Genomic DNA, 19076 nt, shown 5'->3' on the forward strand with positions numbered 1-19076 from the left:
GTTAGGTGCTAGTTATTTTAGAATGAATCTGTGTTCACCTTGCAGGCATCATGATGGGGGGTGTTTAAAGTCTAGGCATCTGAAGCCTATGTGACCTTCAAGGGCCTGGAGATACATCTGGGGTAAGAGACAGAGGTGCTTGTTTGATTTGTAGATTCATCTCATGACCTTTTGAAATAGGCTGTTTTTAGTTAATTCAGAAACTTCCTCTTCTACTTTTGATTTTGCTGATTTCGGTAAGAAAAAAACTATACTGCTAATTTTATAATCATAGTATTATTAAATGAAGTAAGTAGATATGAGATCAAAGCTTTTAATTTAAAATCATAATATTATAGCAGATCAGTGACTAGGTTAGCCTCTTAGGGTTGCTGCTCTTCAGGACTGATGAAGCAGTCAAATATGCAGAGCTTATTTCTCACCTTTTTTTCTCAGTTTTGGTTTCTTAGAGGATTACCATCTGCTGGGAAAACATACTGTAGTTGATGAATGGGTCATCCTCATGTCCAGTGTTTTTGTGTCTCTGTCGATCCCTACTCCCTTCTCCACTTGATCTCATTTTTTGCACATGTGCCCATGCACTGTCTCATAAACACATCAAGTTTCTATCCCTGTGATTGGGCCATGCCAGCAATTTCTGTTTGCTTCTTCTGTCAGCCTCTTCAGGAGAAATGTGTACACAAAGGCAAGATGGCTTTCAAAATAGGCTACATCCTCCTTTCAGTACATGGTACAGACATGAAATTGAAGGCCATTCACCCTATCTTATGCTGGTTCTCTCAGCAGCCTGGAGATTAACCTCTTCTAAGGCTCTGAGCTATTTTTGAGTCAGAGACTGCAACAACATGAAAGCTAGAACCCATTAGGAAATCACTTTCATCATCTCTTCTTTTTCCAAATCAGTGGCTCTTTTTCTGATCTCATAACCCTTTAATCTCCTTTGTAGCAGAACAAGGAGATTGTTAGTTTGTGTTTGTGTCCAGCGAAGTTAACATCCTTGATAATAGCTTCAGAAGGCATCAAGAAATATTAGATATTAGAGAACTGCATAGAGAGATAAATTTCATCTCTAGGTGGATGACTTAATGCCGAAGATGCCCTGCTTGCCTTCTGCAGAACCGTAACTTTTGTTGATGTTGTGCAAATCAGGCTCAAACTTTCCAAAAGACACACAGCAGAAAGCCTTTTGTTGCATTATTTCTAAAGGCTTGAAGTTTTGAAGGGAAGAGATTTTGTTTTCCTCTCTGCTACACAATGGAGCTTTCAGAGAACCTCCTTTAAAAGGAATAGCTACAGCCTTTGTGTTGAAGGGTGTGTCTGTTGGCAGGGTCTGCTGATGCAGACAGACTGGCTGGTGATTAACAAAGGTCATTAGACTTTGGAATCTGGCAAGCAGAGTCGGATGGTATGTCTTCTGTGTATGGAAGGACGACTCCCAAGAAGCCAAGGCATTCTGGAGGTCCCCCCACTGCACCCCTAAATCCTGGTGTAGAACAGGATCTGGCCCAGGGTCATCCTGCTCTGACCAGAGCTCTGCTGGGACTAATGAACCAGCATATCAATCATGGAATAAAAGAACCTTTGGAGATCTTGGTGAATGACATTTGAGGAGGAGAAAGGTGCTGCTTTTCAGAGAGAAATGAAAACAGTTAATTCTTTGTTGGGAAGAGAAGAGCATAGGAGGAGCCCAGCCTGCTCTTCTAGCATTCATTTCTGGTTGTTAGCCTAGCAGAATCCAGGAGAAGCCATGTTGTGCACGGAGGAGAAGCTCTGAGCTAAAATGGCTGCCCCTAAAGCTCAGAGGACTAGGGCAGCTTAGTGAGTCTTAGAGCTTCAGTGACGCAGGAGCTCATATCTCTTGAAAGTGTGATAAACACATTCAGCAGAGCTGTGGCTTGTTTGGCTGAGATGAAAGGACTAAGCTTGGGGGATGGGGAGTGCACACTGGATGATCTGCTTTTTTCTGTGAAGTGTTCTAAATGCAGGAGTTGTCTGCACCATGGAAAAATTTGTTTTCAGGTCTAATGGACTGTGCGAAAGGAGAAGTGGGGTGGGGCCTCAGTGACTGCTGTAATTTGATCCAGAGCTGATAGCAACCTCTTCCACACAATTTGGGTTGGTGCTTAGACATAAAAGCTTGTGTATCTGGAATATTGAGACTTAGCTGAAAAGAGTCTGGTGCACAGTTCAATGTTTATTGAAAAAGGTTAAATTGCTGGGTGAAAGAAGTGGAGGTAAATATCTGTGGCTCACTCTGCAAGCTCAGTCTGTCCAGAACTGGACTTGCCAGAAGTTATTTTAGCAGGCGATCAGGAGGAACATTCTTTGATAGAAAATCCTTGTGTGATGACTCCTTTCACTACATTGACATATTATTACTGGACTTTTTTCTTCCTACAGAAATAGTTTATCTTTTACAGTAAAAGTATAGAGTATTACATCATAAAATACGTTGGCTGCAGCACTAGTTCTTAGACATCTGGTTCTAGATTACAGTGACTCAGTAGAGTTTGTGATGATCTTAATGAAGTAACTTACTCATTAAGATAATAACAGTGTATCTCAACTTAGGATATACATCAAGATAGGACTCCACCTTTCTCTAATATATGTTTGACTTCTTGATGGTGGGACTCTCCATTCAGTCAGAGTGAAGTTTTCTATATATTTAATTCATACAGTAAATAGCAGAATGAAGGTAGCTGGTAAAGTTTTGATTTATTCCACAGGAGGTTCATAGCTTTTAGCATCCAGGTATATACTTCATGTTTGTAAAGGAAGGAAGTGGAAAAAGAAAAAGTCATGACTTAGAAGCCCCTCTTCAAAAATGCAAGTTTCTGTTGCTTAATTCAAATTGAGCTGCCAAGGTGCAACTTTTAAACAGAAACTGGATTGTCATCCAAAGTTGGTTGTTTGAAAACCTCATGAGAAATATTTTATGACCTAATTAGATTGAAGAAGCTGTTAGGTTATAATTGGTAGGTCGTAAAAGATCAAATAGTCATTTAGCTCATGGAAATAAAAAAGCCCACAACTAAACTATTTGGAGAAGGAAGGAAAGAGAGGTACACCTCAACATCAGCAAAGTTATTAAAATAAGAAAAGCTACAGTAAAAACACTCTACCTCCACTCACAAGGTTAAATGCTACACCATTTGGTAATAAAACACCAAGGTAATAATATTAAATAAACAGCTAATGAAGGTTGAAATTTTCCTTTTCTTCTGTGTGGACATCTTTACTTTTGAGATAGTTCCAGTTTAAAAAGAAAATGAGTCCAAGGCAGAACCAAAGCCAATGTTAAGTTACCAAGAAATTTGGATTCAGTGGAGAAACTAAGAAACTTCTAAAACTTTTGAAGTATTAAGCGTTTCCTTGACAAATGGCATTGGAAGATATATCAAGCAAGAAAATGTTTATCTGGTTTTTTCCTTCTTTGAAGTTATGAAGTCAAGGACACCATCTCCATTATATCTGATTGCCTGTCTTTAGCCCATGTTCCAACTGGCAAAGTCCAGTAAGAGAAATCTACTGATACTGGAATGTTTTCCCATTAATGGATATATAGGCCCATCAGCTCGAGGTATGTGATTTGTGCATTCCTTAAGATGTGTTGTTCTGACTTCTGCCACAGGTTCCTAATGTGAGAGGGTAGACCCGGATCATGGAGGTGCTTCAGTGTGATGGCTGTGATTTCAGAGCCCCGTCTTATGAAGATCTCAAGGCACACATTCAGGATGTCCACACAGCATTTCTGCAGCCAACTGATGTTGCTGAGGACAATGCGAATGAGCCACGATCCGGGTCCATGAATGCCAGTAATCAAACAGAGGTGGAGTTTTCTTCTATAAAGGATGAATTTGCCATTGCAGAAGATTTATCAGGTAAATCTGTACTAAACTCAGCATGTCCAATGTATTTTAATTGCTTTTGTTTCCTTTTGGCCTATAGCCATGCTTCTTAATAGTTTCTTGTGCTTTGCTAGCCATTTTTCTGATTTGGGCATCATGTATCTCTTCTTGAGTATCTTAGGTGGTTATCCTTTCAAAAGCTTCCTTATATATCCTACCTTTTAATTTTGAGAACAGGGTAATAGCTTGGAAAGTTCTAGAAAAAGTATTAAAATTTATGAAACTTGTATTTTTATAGCTGTGTGGCTTATTTATGGAGATGAGGAGGATACCTAAAGCTGTGCATTGCACCTTTATCCATGAGAAGGTGCGATACATGTAGGTTCATTGATGCTTCGCAAATCCTCTTCAGGGCCTCATCTTGAGACTTTGGGCCTTTTGCGTGTGATGTTTAGTAACGAGGAATAATTGGATGGTACTGATTTGCATGACTGAATGTCTTAATTCTCTTTTGCTTTGTTTAGACCTCTCACTTTCCTTATGCTTTTCCTTTAGGTCAAAATGCAACTGCATTGGGGACCGGAAGTTACTATAGTCACAGTCCAGGATATTATGGTCAGCATATTGCTGCTAATCCCAAACCAACAAACAAGTTTTTTCAATGCAAGTTCTGTGTACGCTACTTCAGGTCAAAAAACCTCCTCATAGAACACACTAGAAAGGTCCATGGAGCTCAAGCTGAAGGGAGTTCGGCAGGACCCCCCATCCCAGGATCCTTAAATTATAACATCATGATGCACGAGGGTTTTGGAAAGGTCTTCTCTTGCCAGTTTTGCACATACAAGTCACCAAGAAGGGCAAGAATAATTAAGCATCAGAAGATGTATCACAAAAACAATTTGAAGGAGACCTCTGCTATCCCACCTGCTCCTGCTCCAATGCCAGACCCTGTGGTTCCGCCCGTATCCCTGCAGGACCCCTGCAAGGAACTGCCAGCAGAAGTTGTGGAGCGCAGCATCTTAGAGTCTATGGTCAAGCCTTTGACCAAATCTCGAGGCAACTTTTGTTGTGAGTGGTGCAGCTACCAGACCCCCCGCCGAGAACGCTGGTGTGACCACATGATGAAGAAACACCGCAGTATGGTCAAGATCCTTTCCAGTCTCAGACAGCAACAAGAAGGGACTAATCTACCTGATGTGCCGAACAAGAATTGCCCCAGCCCCACTTCCAACTCTACCTATCTGACCATGAATGCTGCCAGCCGGGAGATACCCAATACTACCGTCTCCAACTTCAGGGGCTCCATAGGCAACTCCATCATGAGACCCAATTCTTCTTCAGCTTCCAAGTATTCGCCCATGTCTTACCCTCAGATGAAGCCGAAGTCACCTCACAATTCTGGTCTAGTTAACTTGGCAGAGAGATCCCGTTATGGAATGACTGATATGACCAATTCTTCTGCTGACCTGGAAACTAACAGCCTGCTAAATGACTCTAGTTCTGATGAAGAGTTAAATGAAATAGACAGTGAGAATGGTTTAAATGCTATGGATCACCAGACATCAGGCCTGTCTGCAGAGCAGCTGATGGGCTCAGATGGCAACAAATTATTGGAGACCAAGGGGATTCCATTTAGAAGATTCATGAATAGGTTCCAGTGCCCCTTTTGTCCTTTCCTCACCATGCATCGACGTAGCATCTCCCGTCACATAGAAAACATCCACTTATCTGGAAAGACAGCTGTCTACAAATGTGACGAATGTCCGTTTACTTGCAAGAGCTCACTGAAACTTGGGGCTCACAAACAGTGTCACACGGGTACATCAGATTGGGATGCTGTGAATTCCCAGAGTGAAAGCATTTCTTCCTCATTGAATGAAGGTATGGTGTCTTACGAGAGCTCAAGCATCAATGGTAGAAAGTCAGGAGTCATGTTGGATCCCTTGCAGCAACAACAGCCACCACAACCACCACCGCCACTGCCACCACCACCACCATCACAGCCACAACCACTGCAGCAGCCACAGCCTACACAGCTGCAGCCACCACATCAGGTGCCACCCCCGCCACAAACACAGCCACCACCAACGCAGCAGCCACAGCCACCCACACAAGCCGCACCTCTGCACCCTTACAAATGCACCATGTGTAATTACTCCACAACGACTCTGAAAGGGCTAAGAGTCCATCAGCAGCATAAACATTCATTCTGTGACAACTTGCCAAAATTCGAGGGGCAGCCCTCGAGCCTACCATTGGAAAATGAGACAGATAGCCACCCCTCTTCCAGCAACACTGTGAAGAAAAGTCAGACCTCAATTCTTGGGTTGTCCTCCAAGAACAATTTTGTAGCTAAGGCCTCTAGGAAGCTCGCCAATGACTTTCCTCTAGATTTGTCGCCCGTGAAGAAGAGAACCAGGATTGATGAGATAGCAAGCAACCTTCAGAGCAAAATTAACCAAACCAAACAGCAGGAAGATGCAGTGATCAATGTTGAGGATGATGAAGAGGAAGAGGAAGACAACGAAGTGGAGATAGAGGTTGAGTTGGACAGGGAGGAAGAGCCGACAGAACCCATCATAGAGGTTCCCACTTCCTTTTCTGCCCAACAGATATGGGCAAGAGATACCAGTGAGTCCCAGAAGGAACCCAACTTCAGAAGCATCACTCACGATTACAACGCAACCAATGGGGCTGAGATTGAGCTCACCCTTTCTGAAGATGAAGAGGATTATTACGGCTCCTCAACAAACATGAAAGATCACCAAATTTCCAATACTGCTCTGCTGAATACCCAAACTCCCATCTATGGGACTGAGCACAATAATGAAAACACAGACTTTGGTGACTCTGGAAGGCTTTACTATTGTAAACACTGTGACTTTAACAACAAATCTGCCCGGAGTGTTAGCACCCACTACCAACGAATGCATCCATATATTAAATTCAGCTTTAGGTACATCTTGGACCCCAATGATCACAGTGCGGTGTACAGGTGCCTGGAATGCTACATCGATTACACCAACTTTGAAGACCTCCAGCAGCATTATGGCGAACACCACCCAGAAGCCATGAATGTACTCAACTTTGATCACTCAGACCTGATCTACCGGTGTCGGTTTTGTTCATACACAAGCCCGAATGTTAGAAGCCTGATGCCGCATTACCAAAGAATGCATCCCACGGTGAAGATCAACAACGCGATGATATTTTCCAGCTATGTCGTGGAGCAGCAGGAAGGGCTGAATACGGAATCCCAGACCCTGAGGGAGATTCTGAATTCAGCTCCCAAGAACATGGCGACTTCCACGCCCGTGGCTCGTGGTGGTGGTTTGCCAGCTACGTTCAACAAAAACACTCCCTCCAAGACCTTTAGTCCTGAATGTGAAAATCAGAAGGACCCTTTGGTCAACACTGTTGTTGTTTATGATTGTGATGTTTGTTCATTTGCAAGCCCCAACATGCATTCTGTCTTGGTTCATTATCAGAAGAAACACCCCGAAGAAAAGGCTTCCTACTTTAGGATCCAGAAAACTATGCGAATGGTGTCTGTGGACAGGGGCTCTGCCCTTTCTCAATTATCATTTGAGGTGGGTGCTCCAATGTCTCCCAAAATGTCCAACATGGGTTCCCCACCCCCCCCACAACCCCCGCCACCAGACCTCAGTACTGAGCTTTACTACTGCAAACACTGTTCCTACAGCAATCGGTCAGTTGTGGGAGTGCTTGTCCACTACCAGAAAAGACACCCAGAAATAAAGGTTACTGCCAAATATATCAGACAGGCTCCTCCCACAGCTGCAATGATGAGAGGGGTCGAAGGGCCCCAAGGCTCCCCCCGGCCACCCGCCCCCATGCAACAGCTGAACCGAAGCAGCTCTGAGAGAGATGGCCCCCCTGTGGAGAATGAGATGTTCTTTTGCCAGCACTGTGATTACGGGAACCGGACGGTCAAAGGGGTACTCATTCATTATCAGAAGAAGCACCGAGACTTCAAGGCCAATGCAGATGTGATCCGGCAGCATACGGCCACCATCCGAAGCCTCTGTGACCGAAACCAGAAGAAGCCTGCCAGCTGCATGCTTGTCTCCCCCTCTAACCTGGAGCGGGACAAAACGAAACTCCGAGCACTCAAATGTAGGCAGTGCTCATATACCTCCCCCTACTTCTATGCACTGAGGAAGCATATCAAGAAAGACCACCCTGCCCTGAAAGCCACAGTCACGTCCATCATGCGATGGGCATTTCTAGACGGCTTGATAGAAGCTGGCTACCACTGTGAGTGGTGCATCTACTCCCATACGGAGCCCAGTGGTTTGCTCCTGCATTACCAACGGAGGCATCCGGAGCACTATGTTGATTACACCTACATGGCTACTAAACTCTGGGCTGGGCCAGACCCATCCCCTCCCTCTCTCGCAATGCCAGCCGAAGCCAAAACCTACAGATGCAGGGACTGTGTTTTTGAAGCTGTCTCCATCTGGGACATCACCAATCACTACCAAGCATTCCATCCCTGGGCCATGAATGGTGATGAGTCAGTGCTGCTGGACATCATCAAGGAGAAAGATGCTGTGGAGAAGCCCATTCTTTCATCCGAAGAGTTGGCAGGTCCTGTGAATTGTGAAAACAGTATACCCACCCCTCTCCCAGAGCAGGAAGCTGAATGTCCAGAGGATGCAAGACTTTCCCCAGAGAAAAGCTTGCAACTAGCTTCAGCCAACCCCGCCATATCTTCCACCCCATACCAGTGCACGGTATGCCAATCTGAGTATAACAACTTGCACGGTCTTCTCACCCACTATGGGAAGAAGCATCCCGGCATGAAAGTGAAGGCTGCTGACTTTGCCCAGGACATTGACATCAACCCAGGTGCCGTCTACAAATGCAGGCACTGCCCATACATCAACACCCGCATCCATGGCGTCCTGACCCACTACCAGAAGCGACACCCGTCCATCAAGGTGACTGCCGAGGACTTTGTACACGACGTAGAGCAGTCTGCTGACATATCCCAGAACGACGTGGAGGAGACCAGCAGGATCTTCAAGCAAGGGTATGGCGCCTACCGGTGCAAACTGTGTCCGTACACTCACGGCACTTTGGAGAAACTCAAAATCCACTACGAGAAGTACCACAATCAGCCTGAATTTGATGTCTTTTCCCAGTCGCCCCCGAAGCTGCCAGTTCCCCTCGAGCCCGAGATGACCACTGAAGTGAGCCCCTCCCAAGTCTCCATCACTGAGGAGGAGGTGGGAGAGGAGCCCGTGTCCACTTCTCACTTCTCTGCCTCCCACTTGGTCTCCCACACTGTGTTCCGGTGCCAGCTCTGCAAGTACTTCTGCTCCACGAGGAAGGGGATTGCCAGGCACTACCGCATCAAGCACAATAATGTCCGAGCCCAGCCAGAAGGCAAGAACAACCTCTTCAAGTGCGCCCTGTGTGCCTACACCAACCCCATCCGCAAAGGTCTGGCAGCCCACTACCAGAAGCGCCATGACATCGATGCGTATTACACCCACTGCCTGGCAGCCTCCAGGACCATCAGTGACAAACCCAACAAGGTGATCATCCCATCTCCGCCCAAGGATGACTCCCCTCAGCTGAGCGAGGAACTTCGGCGGGCAGTGGAGAAGAAAAAGTGCTCCCTGTGTTCTTTCCAGTCGTTCAGCAAGAAGGGCATCGTGTCCCATTACATGAAGCGCCACCCAGGGGTGTTCCCAAAGAAGCAGCATGCCAGCAAGTTGGGGGGCTACTTCACGGCCGTCTATGCAGATGAGCATGAGAAGCCCACACTGATGGAAGAAGAGGAGAGAGGCAGCTTTGAGAAAGCCGAAGTGGAGGGTGAAGCTCAGGAAATCGAGTGGCTTCCTTTCCGTTGCATCAAATGCTTCAAGCTGTCCTTTAGCACTGCAGAGCTGCTGTGCATGCATTACACTGACCACCACAGTCGGGACCTAAAGAGGGACTTCATCATTCTGGGCAACGGCCCCCGCTTGCAGAACTCCACCTACCAGTGTAAGCACTGTGATAGCAAACTGCAAAGCACAGCCGAGCTGACCTCACACTTGAACATTCACAATGAGGAATTCCAGAAGCGTGCCAAACGTCAGGAGAGGAGGAAACAGCTTTTGAGCAAGCAGAAATATGCAGATGGTGCTTTTGCAGATTTCAAACAAGAGAGGGTAAGGATATGTTTTGATTTCCCTTCCCCCAGGAGGCCTCTCATCACTGGTGCCCACATGCACTTCTTCGTTGCCAGCCAAACTGCTGCAGGCTTCCTAGTGACTTAGCTTGCCAGAGAGCTCAATAAGTCAATTAAACATTTCGAGCTTGATTATCTCCCATTCTGTGCTCACCCCTCTCCTTGGTCCCGTTCCCCTCCCTCCTTCCCTTTGACTCCGCCCATGGCTCCCCAAGGGAGGTTTGGGGTGGTTTCTATGTATGTCTTTCTGCCAAGTAGCTTTATCTGAAGCCTAGTTTTACAACAACGCTCGCTCTTTCCTAAGGCAGTGTGGGCTGTCTCTTGGTACCATTAGCACTTCTCAGCCATGTCTTGGTCTTCAGTGTTTGCTTCATGAACCTAACGTCTCCAGGAGTAGATTTTATTTTATCAAGAAGTTCATTAATGGCACAGCTATGCAACGTTGCACCTGCCTAGTTGAAACTGGCTTGCAAACCAGACAACTTAGTGGCAGTGACGATGAGCTTCTGCACAGAAATCTTCTCTACTCACAAGCCGTAATGCATTTGTTCCAAAGACTTTGCATAGTAGGCAGTGTGCCATGGTGCTGACAAATATGTTATATAAAAATACTCGCCTATTTCTCCCTTGGTTTTGAACCTGCTAATCTGCTTTAAAATAAAATATGTTGGTAAACTGCAAGAATAAATTCCGACGATTGAGGGAGGGCTCGGAGTACTGATGGCTACCACTGTATTTTACCAGCCTTTTGGTCACTTAGAAGAGGTGCCAAAGATCAAGGAGAGGAAAGTGGTGGGCTACAAATGTAAATTCTGTGTGGAAGTGCACCCAACGCTCCGAGCCATCTGCAATCACCTCCGAAAGCACGTCCAGTATGGCAATGTCCCAGCTGTGTCAGCTGCTGTGAAGGTGAGAACTGGAAGGTCTGGATGAGCATTCTTGTGTGTGAGCGATTTGAGTTACTTATTAACCCCATTGCCCAAAGCAGCTCAGAAAAGAGCATCTCAGAATGTGGGCATTCCTGAATTATGCTTGGATTGGTTTGGCTTGTTTTGATTTCTTTGCAGGTTGGACCTTCCTCATCTTTCTGTACAGGGGAAGGTCGAGTTTCGATCTGGTTTCCTTCCACGCGGATAGTTTGGTGGCAACAGAAGGTCCGGGATTCTCGGTCTAGGAGGCTTCGGGTCGTCCTTCTATTCTGCGTTTAGTGCCATTAGGTCTTCGTTCTTCCAAGTTGCCTGAGCTCTTAAGAGGAATCAAGTGGGTTCTGTTCCCATCATCTTCTGCTCCTCCCACTTCCTGACTTCTTACTGTTCTCATCTGGCTGAGGATGCAGAGAGCCTAGGAGAATCTCTTTGTCTTCTTATCCTGGGTCCTCTGGGGACTGCAAGAGACATTAAATCTAAAACTAAAAGCATTTAAGTCACAATTGACCCCGAAAGCCCTTTGACCTGGTTTGTCTCCTCCAGCCCCTCTCCCATATGATGCTGACAAGTGTATTCCCTTTTCCCCCCTGACTTTTATTAGGCCACCTGTTTTGAACATCATACTCCTAATAGCAGCCACCACGTCAATAGCCAAGCCACCATCCCCGTCTTCCAGGATATTGCTAAGCCCTATTATTTATTAAAACAGAAGTCATTTCAGGGTTCTGCCCTTTCTCTATGGGTACATGCGAATATATTTTTGTCATCTGCCCTTCTTGAGCTTACATCCTATTTTGCCAATTTTAATGTGAAGATAAAGCCTCTACTTTTCTTCATTGAAGACTGAAGCATTCTGTCTTTTGACAGCACAGTGGTAATGCAGGGATAGCAGCAGTCAGCTTCTTTCATACACCACTGTGGTGTGTCCCAGGCTTGTTTCCTGGGATCATGTGAGAGAGACAGAAGGGCTTTTCCTGTGTAATCCGTAATCTAAGGAGCTATCTCAAAAAAAAAAAAAAAAAAAAAAAACAAGTGACTTAAAACTAGGCTGCTCCTTAATTTTTTGAATTGATTATGCAGCAGTCTCCAGTCATAGGGTGAAGTCACCATCTACAGGGTAGGGGCAGAGAGCAAGATCTTTTGTTTTACTTCCCTTCCAGATAATGGCCCAAGGCTCCTCAATGACCACACGCCTTTACTTTTCTTTCTCTTCCTTTCTTTCTCTCTTTTTCTGTGAGCCACAACCCTATCCCAACTTTATGTCACCTTAGATGGGATTGCAGTTTGAATTTTCTTTTAAGATGGGGGAGAAGTGAGTGAACTCTCTTCAGAGTGGGAGAACCCCTTGTTCACATTTCCCAAACAGTAGCAACCTTTGTCCAGATATGTTATCCTAAAATCACCTCCACTGCATGAAGAATGAGAGTTGGGCTTGCTCTCCCTCTAGGGGTAGCCAGAGAGGCAGGGTAGGAAACTTTGACAAGAAACACTGTTGAGTTTGGGAGAATGAAGGGAGAAAAAGAAAGCTGGGGACAATGATGATGGATATTTATTTTGTTGGTGGGGCATGTGTGTGTGTGTGGTTCTCTTAGCAGGAGGCGGATGACCCTGCCCACTTGTTCCTGGATGGATTGGAAGCAGCCAAAGACGCCAGTGGCGCCCTGGTGGGCCGGGTGGATGGTGAACACTGCTTGCTTGATGGAATGTTGGAGGATGAAACCCGGCCGGGGGGATACCATTGCAGTCAATGTGACAGAGTCCTGATGTCCATGCAGGGGCTGCGTTCTCATGAGAGGAGCCACCTGGCCCTGGCCATGTTTACCCGCGAGGACAAGTACAGCTGCCAGTATTGCTCCTTTGTTTCTGCTTTCAGGCACAAGTAAGTGCTATTGGGGGGTCACTGGTAGTAACTGGGGGAAGATGTCAGTGGAAAGCAGTAAGCTAAAGCAGAAGCTTGGATGAGTAAGAAGGCCCCACTCATGGTTCACACCTACTGCTGTGTTACCTGGATCCCCAGTCACCACATCTGTAAAATGGGGCTGAGGACAGGAGATTGATTGGATGGTGTTAGATTTGGCAAATGGAGGCATTTTAAAAATGAAATTTGGAGGAATTCTATGATTTGCCCAAAGGAAAATGCAGCTATGGAGAGTAGATGAGTCTCCTGATTCATCTGTCAAACATTCAGCCAAAATCTAATCATTGCTTGAGGAAGTAAAGTCCGTTTGGAAAACTGAGTTGCTAAAGAGGTAAAATTAAGACTATGAACCCATGTGACCAAAGAAACATTGCTTGCAATTTTTCAGACCTTGAAAGGTAAGGAAGTTCATGGGTTCCAAAGATTTGCTTAACATAAAGGGAGATTGAAGAGAGGGGGCTTCCCATTACTCATCACAACTTTGAAAGTGTAAATTTGGAATAGGTGTGTAAGGCTTTTTGGGGCCATGGAAAGGGGTGGTTTTAAGAACTTTTTGTTGCCTTTCTCTTTCAGCTGTATAAAAGAGAGATTCAATAATGCATTTGGACAGTCTTGGATAAAGTTGACTAAGACTGAAATGTTTTTTTAAAAAAATTTTTTAATGAATAAATGATCAGACTGTTTGCTTCTTACAAAACATGAAGGGCCAGTTCGTGGTTGTCAAACAGAAGAAGGAGGTGGTGTTTTCACAGAGGTTATAATGGATTGTAAACACTTTATTATTATATGGAACCTAGTTTCTAATCTTTGTCATCAGATCCATACATTGGCATAAAACTTGTAGGGTTCTCTTTAATTCATGAAGTATTTGTTGAATAGCATCTATCACATTGACACACAGTGGAACTTCAGTAAATAATTGTGAGTAATTGAATGTATCCTGTCTTAGGTACTGTGCTTTTAAGAAATATAAAGACATAGGCCATGGTCTGTCACCTAAGGGAACATAGGATCTAGGATTGGTTTGTTAAATTAAAAAAAAAAAAAAAAAAAAACACTGACTCAGCAAAATAAAGCTCATCTTTGAAAATATCAGTAAAATGCTATGATGTTTTAAAGAAGGAAAATGTTACATCAACTTTGAAAGAGTCAGGTAGGTTTTATGGCTTAAGGGGCATTTGGGCCAAGTCTTAAGGTAGGAAAACAGGACTTGAATAATTCAGAAAGGACATAAATGTAGAGGAACAACTGAGGGAGGAAATCATGAAGCTGACTGGGACCTAGCTGAGGTGAGGGTTCAGTTTGACTAACCTTAAGTTACATGTAAAGGAGTAGTGAAAGATAAGGTCTAAATACTTTAAAGGAGACCATATTTGGAGTTTTAAGTGCCAGGAAATTTTATAATCTAAATTACTGGTAAAAGGAAGAGTCAAATTAATAAAGTAATTATAATTGCTAACATTTATTGCATCTCACTGTATACCAGGCACTGTACTAAGTACCTTTAAGTATTACTTAATTTCATTCTGAAAACACTATGGCCCCATTATTATAATCATCTTATGAATAAGAAAAGTAAACATTAGACAGATAGTAATTTGCCTAAGGACACACAGCCTATAAGTCATGGCCATTATTTTATCCCCGTAGTCTGACTCCATGGCTTGTGCTCTTGAGATGAAAAAAAAAAAAAAAAAGATGGTTGCTGGGAGCAAAGAATTAAGAAGCAATAATAGTAGCTTGTTCAAGAAGTTAGGGAATGACTGAAGGGAAGGATTCGCTGACTTGGCAAACTGGACTTAATGTATGTATTTCACAAAGTGAAATACAAATGGCACCTAGGTTTCCAGTCTACTCAACTGGGAGAATGGTTAGTGCCATTTATAGAAATAAGGAAACGAAGGAGAGAATCTGTTTTGTAGAAAATACTCTGATGGGTTTGTTTAGAACAGTTTGAGTTTAAGATAACTAAAGGACACCCAGAGGGAGCTGTCCAGGGGCAGTTGAAAATGTTGCTTTGGAGCTCAGATGATCATTATGTGTTGAAATGGTAAGCAGTACCGTTCCCACATGAGGCATTTAGAATAGAATTTAGTTCTCTGGAGTACTGACACAAATTAGAACTTCTTCCCATACCTTGTTTGGTAGATTTATTATTTTTTAGACTAATAATTATTATGAAGTAGGGGTTTATTGTAATTAAATAACTCCCTTGTAAGTTGCCTCTGAAAGACCTACAGCAAACATGGCTGTGTGTATCAGAAGGTATGTGCAGCCTTTTGATCATGTGACTCCTTTAAACATGCTTGCACTGTGCCTCCATATTAATATAGACCCTGGCAACAAGACAGCCCATTGCAAGAAGGTCAGCCACTTTGAAACCTCCCTTCCTCACTCTAGGGTTCACAATGAAAGTAGAATTAGAATTCCAAAAGAAAGTCAGCTCTTTTCAAATGCTAAATTTCTCTAATTCCCATTCTGTTATTTGAATAAGTTAGAAGACTAATTGATAGGCACTCTCACTGGCTTGGCAGGAAGCTTGAATTCACCCATATTGTACCTTCTCTTTTTAGATACACTCTTCCAGTTATCAGAGGTCTAAGAAGGGACAATTAAGATTCTTACCATGACCTGCTACCACTGCCATATCTTTAAATTAAAAAAAATCTCATGATCTCTTCCTTTAGCTTCTTGTCCTCTTAGAGTAGGTACAACTCTTGAAAATTAATTAATTAATTAGATAAATGCCATTATTGGAAAGTAAACAGAAGGACTTTGAACGACCTAGAAGTGGGATTCCTGAAAAAAGGTAATGAGCAAATGCTGTATGCAGTTTTTAATTTTGTCATTCTTCTTTTTGTTTCCCTTCTACATCAAGTTTGGATCGCCATATGCAAACCCACCACGGACACCATAAACCATTCCGATGCAAACTCTGCTCCTTCAAGTCCTCCTATAACAGCCGGCTGAAAACACATATACTCAAAGCTCATGCTGGTGAGTTGTGCATTGATAATGCACAAGTTCTTTAGCATTCTCTGAGTTTGAGACCTGATGGTCTTTATTGAGTGAAATACTGTCTTGCCTTACACGTGAGAATGTTATTCTTGGGATGGATGCATATTCAGTTTTGTTTACACCTAGTAAAGGAAAATAAAGAAAAAAGTAAAAGTTAAACAAAATCACCTAAGTCCAAAATAATGCAAAGCCTATGTCACCTGGTTTGTCTGTGCCACTAACAAGTTAGAATTCGACTGTTCATGATTTTTACAGAAATTTCTAAATTGCCTAAACTTTCTGATGCAATTGCCAAGAATTGTTGTATCTACTAAAAGGACTTACCAACTAAAATAAAGTTATCATTTTAAGAAGTTACAAAGGACAAAGGGAACTCAAGGTGTCTGAGATTTTTCAAGAGATACCCTTAGATACATTTCTGTACATAAGATAGAAACTGACTTTGGGTTGTGAGTGTCCAGGAGCTGCACTGGTCTCTATGATTTTGTAGTTTCATCTCATTCATTAGAAAAAATTTGGAAATGAAAGAGCTACAGCCAGTCTTCTATAATCTTATCTGAAGACCACTGCTGTTGACATCCAATGCATCATGAACTTTCCTTACCCACCAGGCTCTGCACTAGGTGTGCTACGTGCATCTTTTTTAGTCCTGCAATACTCCTAAAGGGGAAGCGTTGTATAACCCTTGGCAACACTTTGAACAGTGTTGTAAGAACCACTCAGAACCTAGGTCCTTCGCTATTGCCTGCTCCTCATACTCTGTGTAAACAGGACCATGTCTCTTCACTATCTTCTGAGTCTTGGATTTTGTCGAACTGACTTAATGCAGTAACATTACCCGGGGATCCCAGCTGCCCCAAGCTCCACTAGGAGTCAGGGATGGGACAGGGAAGTTAGCTATAGGGGCTTTTTCTCTATCTTTTCGTATTTTTCTGTCTCTGAGAAATTTCTACTAAAGTCCATGGTATGAGTGGCTTCAGGATTCAAATCTCTCTTTTCTAACTCGTGTGTTTTGTAAATTATCCAGCTGGGACACTATCCTGGTGAGTTTTGCCCATAGGCCTTAGACTTGTCAAACGTACTTTTACTAGCAAGAGCTGGGAGATGATTTGGCCTGTGGGAAAGACTTTAAGAGAGCATCAGAGACTGCACACTGATGCCAGCATATTAAGCTAACGTGTCTGCTTTTGGAGCTGACCCAGCAAACTGGCCTCCCTATGCTCACTGGCTGGCAAGAAGAGAGCATCCAGTAAGAGAGATTGGGAGCAATGTAATCCAGCTCTTGACATGCCTTGGAACCTTGGCCTCCATGACATGGCTTTGAGCCACTAAGTGCAGCGTGGCTTGGAAAAAGCCAGTACATTTTGTGAAAGACTCTTGACTCATCTTGTCTGTTCTAGATGGATTATTTTATTTTATTTCAAAGGAGGAAAGGTAACATATGGTAACTCAAACATCAGGATTTGAATTCTCTCTCAGGTCGTGCGACTCACAGCCACCAGCAAGGTTCACAAAACCAAGCTTCTGTTTAAAAAAAAAAAATGAAAAATTAGAATAAAGAGAGCAGTAGTATTCTATACATTGTTGTGTAAACAGCATGCTCAGCATTGTCATCTCGCTCCTAAAGAGATACAACTGACTGGTGTTCCTGGTTGGGTCCTCTGACATTTTTGAACTTCTGCCCTGCTTCGTGCTTTGTGATGTTGGGGAATTCAAGTTTTTCTGTGGTTTTCTTCAAGACTTCTGTGGAAATACAAGCTCTGAGGGTCATGAGTGGTGAGAGGAACACTTAATTACAGAACTTGGATGCTATGGTCACTATACATGTGAACCCATTTAGTAATTTTCATGGTGGCAGAAAAGTAATAATCTCGGTTAAAAGCAGAACAAAGAATTATCTTCCAATATCTGTTTTTCTTACATTTAATCCTTAGGCCACAGCTCTGTTCATTTTCACTGGTCCACAAAACGTTATGATTCTGTTTTCTCTTCTTTCTTCTCTGATTTTTAAATATCACCTTAAAAATTGATTTTAAAAATACATGTTCATTAGAGAAAATTTGGAAATGAAAGAAGAAATAGTCATTCATAATCTTGTTATCTAAACTTTGTGATTCTGTTTTCTTTTTTTGCTGATTTTTAAATGTCACCTTAAAATTAATTTTAAAAATGCATATTCATTAGAGAAAATTTGGAAATGAAAGAAGAAATTCTGTCATTCATAATCTTGTTATCTAAACACCACTCTTGTTAACATTTCATATATTTCCTTTCAGTCATTTTCTCTGTAATTATTTTTAACAGTTGTAATTCTAATGTAATTGAATATGTATATTTAGCCTTTCTATTTACTTTTATTTTTTATGTTATTGTAAACTCCAAGAATTTATTTTAATTGAATAAAATAAATTATCAATAGGATATGCCCAGATTTACTTGTTTCTTGTGGTTATAAATTTAGTTTATTTAATACATTTTTCAAGCATAAATAATGTATATTTCTAAGTGAAGCTTTATATTTATTAAAGGATATCTTTTTATTTCCCTTGGAAGTGGAATTACTGGGTTGGAAAACATGAGTATTTCTTATTTCTTTTTTCTTTCTTTCTTTCTTTTTTTTTTTTTGAGATGGATTTTCACTCTTGTTGCCCAGGCTGGAGTGCAAGTGGTGCGGCCTCAGCTCACCGCAACCTTGGCCTCCCGGGTTCAAGTGATTGTCTTGCCTCAGGCTCCTAAGTAGCTAGAATTACAGGCATGTGCCACCACGCTCAGCTGCTAATTTTATATTTTTAGTAGAGACAAGGTTTCTCCATGTTGGTCAGGCTGGTCTCAAACTCCCAAGCTCAGGTGATCTGCCCACCTTGGCCTTCCAAAGTGCCGGGATTAGAGGCCTGAGCCACCACAACCAGAAAAACATGAGCAATTCTAAGTCTATTGTTCTTAAAAGCAAAATGGCTTTCGGAATTGATCTTACCAGTGTATATGTGTCCAACAATTTAAGCATGCCTACTTAACACTCTTAGTTCTTAAAATGTAATTAATTTAAAAGGTAACATATGGTGAAGGTAAATCACACTCTAACTTAATTTGGTCATAGTGATCTGTGTTATATTTCAGTGGCATAAAATTAATTTAAAAAATAGTGCTTATTTTTACTG

The 19076-nt window shown here is 42.8% G+C and overlaps 1 protein-coding gene across 15 annotated transcripts in view; it reads left to right on the top strand.

Moving 5' to 3' along the window:
* The window catches only part of ZNF462 (zinc finger protein 462), a 156429-nt gene that overhangs the window by 60435 nt on the left and 76918 nt on the right, over window positions 1–19076 (top strand). For 7 of the 15 annotated variants that reach the window (XR_013535802.1, XM_035253893.3, XM_035253863.3 and 4 more), the window contains exons 2-6: window positions 3635–3884; window positions 4407–10036; window positions 10801–10965; window positions 12575–12861; window positions 15779–15897. Coding sequence is in view for 13 of the 15 variants with exons in the window: in XM_035253893.3 (XP_035109784.3) it covers window positions 3665–3884; window positions 4407–10036; window positions 10801–10965; window positions 12575–12861; window positions 15779–15897 (6421 nt within the window). In the remaining 2 variants the exon portion in view is untranslated. The remainder of the gene's footprint in view (window positions 1–3634; window positions 3885–4406; window positions 10037–10800; window positions 10966–12574; window positions 12862–15778; window positions 15898–19076) is intronic. The other 8 variants (XR_013535803.1, XM_035253901.3, XM_078373928.1 and 5 more) reach the window with 3 other exon arrangements.

The sequence above is a fragment of the Callithrix jacchus genome, chromosome 1, assembly GCF_049354715.1.
Source record: "Callithrix jacchus isolate 240 chromosome 1, calJac240_pri, whole genome shotgun sequence".
Taxonomy (NCBI): domain Eukaryota; kingdom Metazoa; phylum Chordata; class Mammalia; order Primates; family Cebidae; genus Callithrix; species Callithrix jacchus.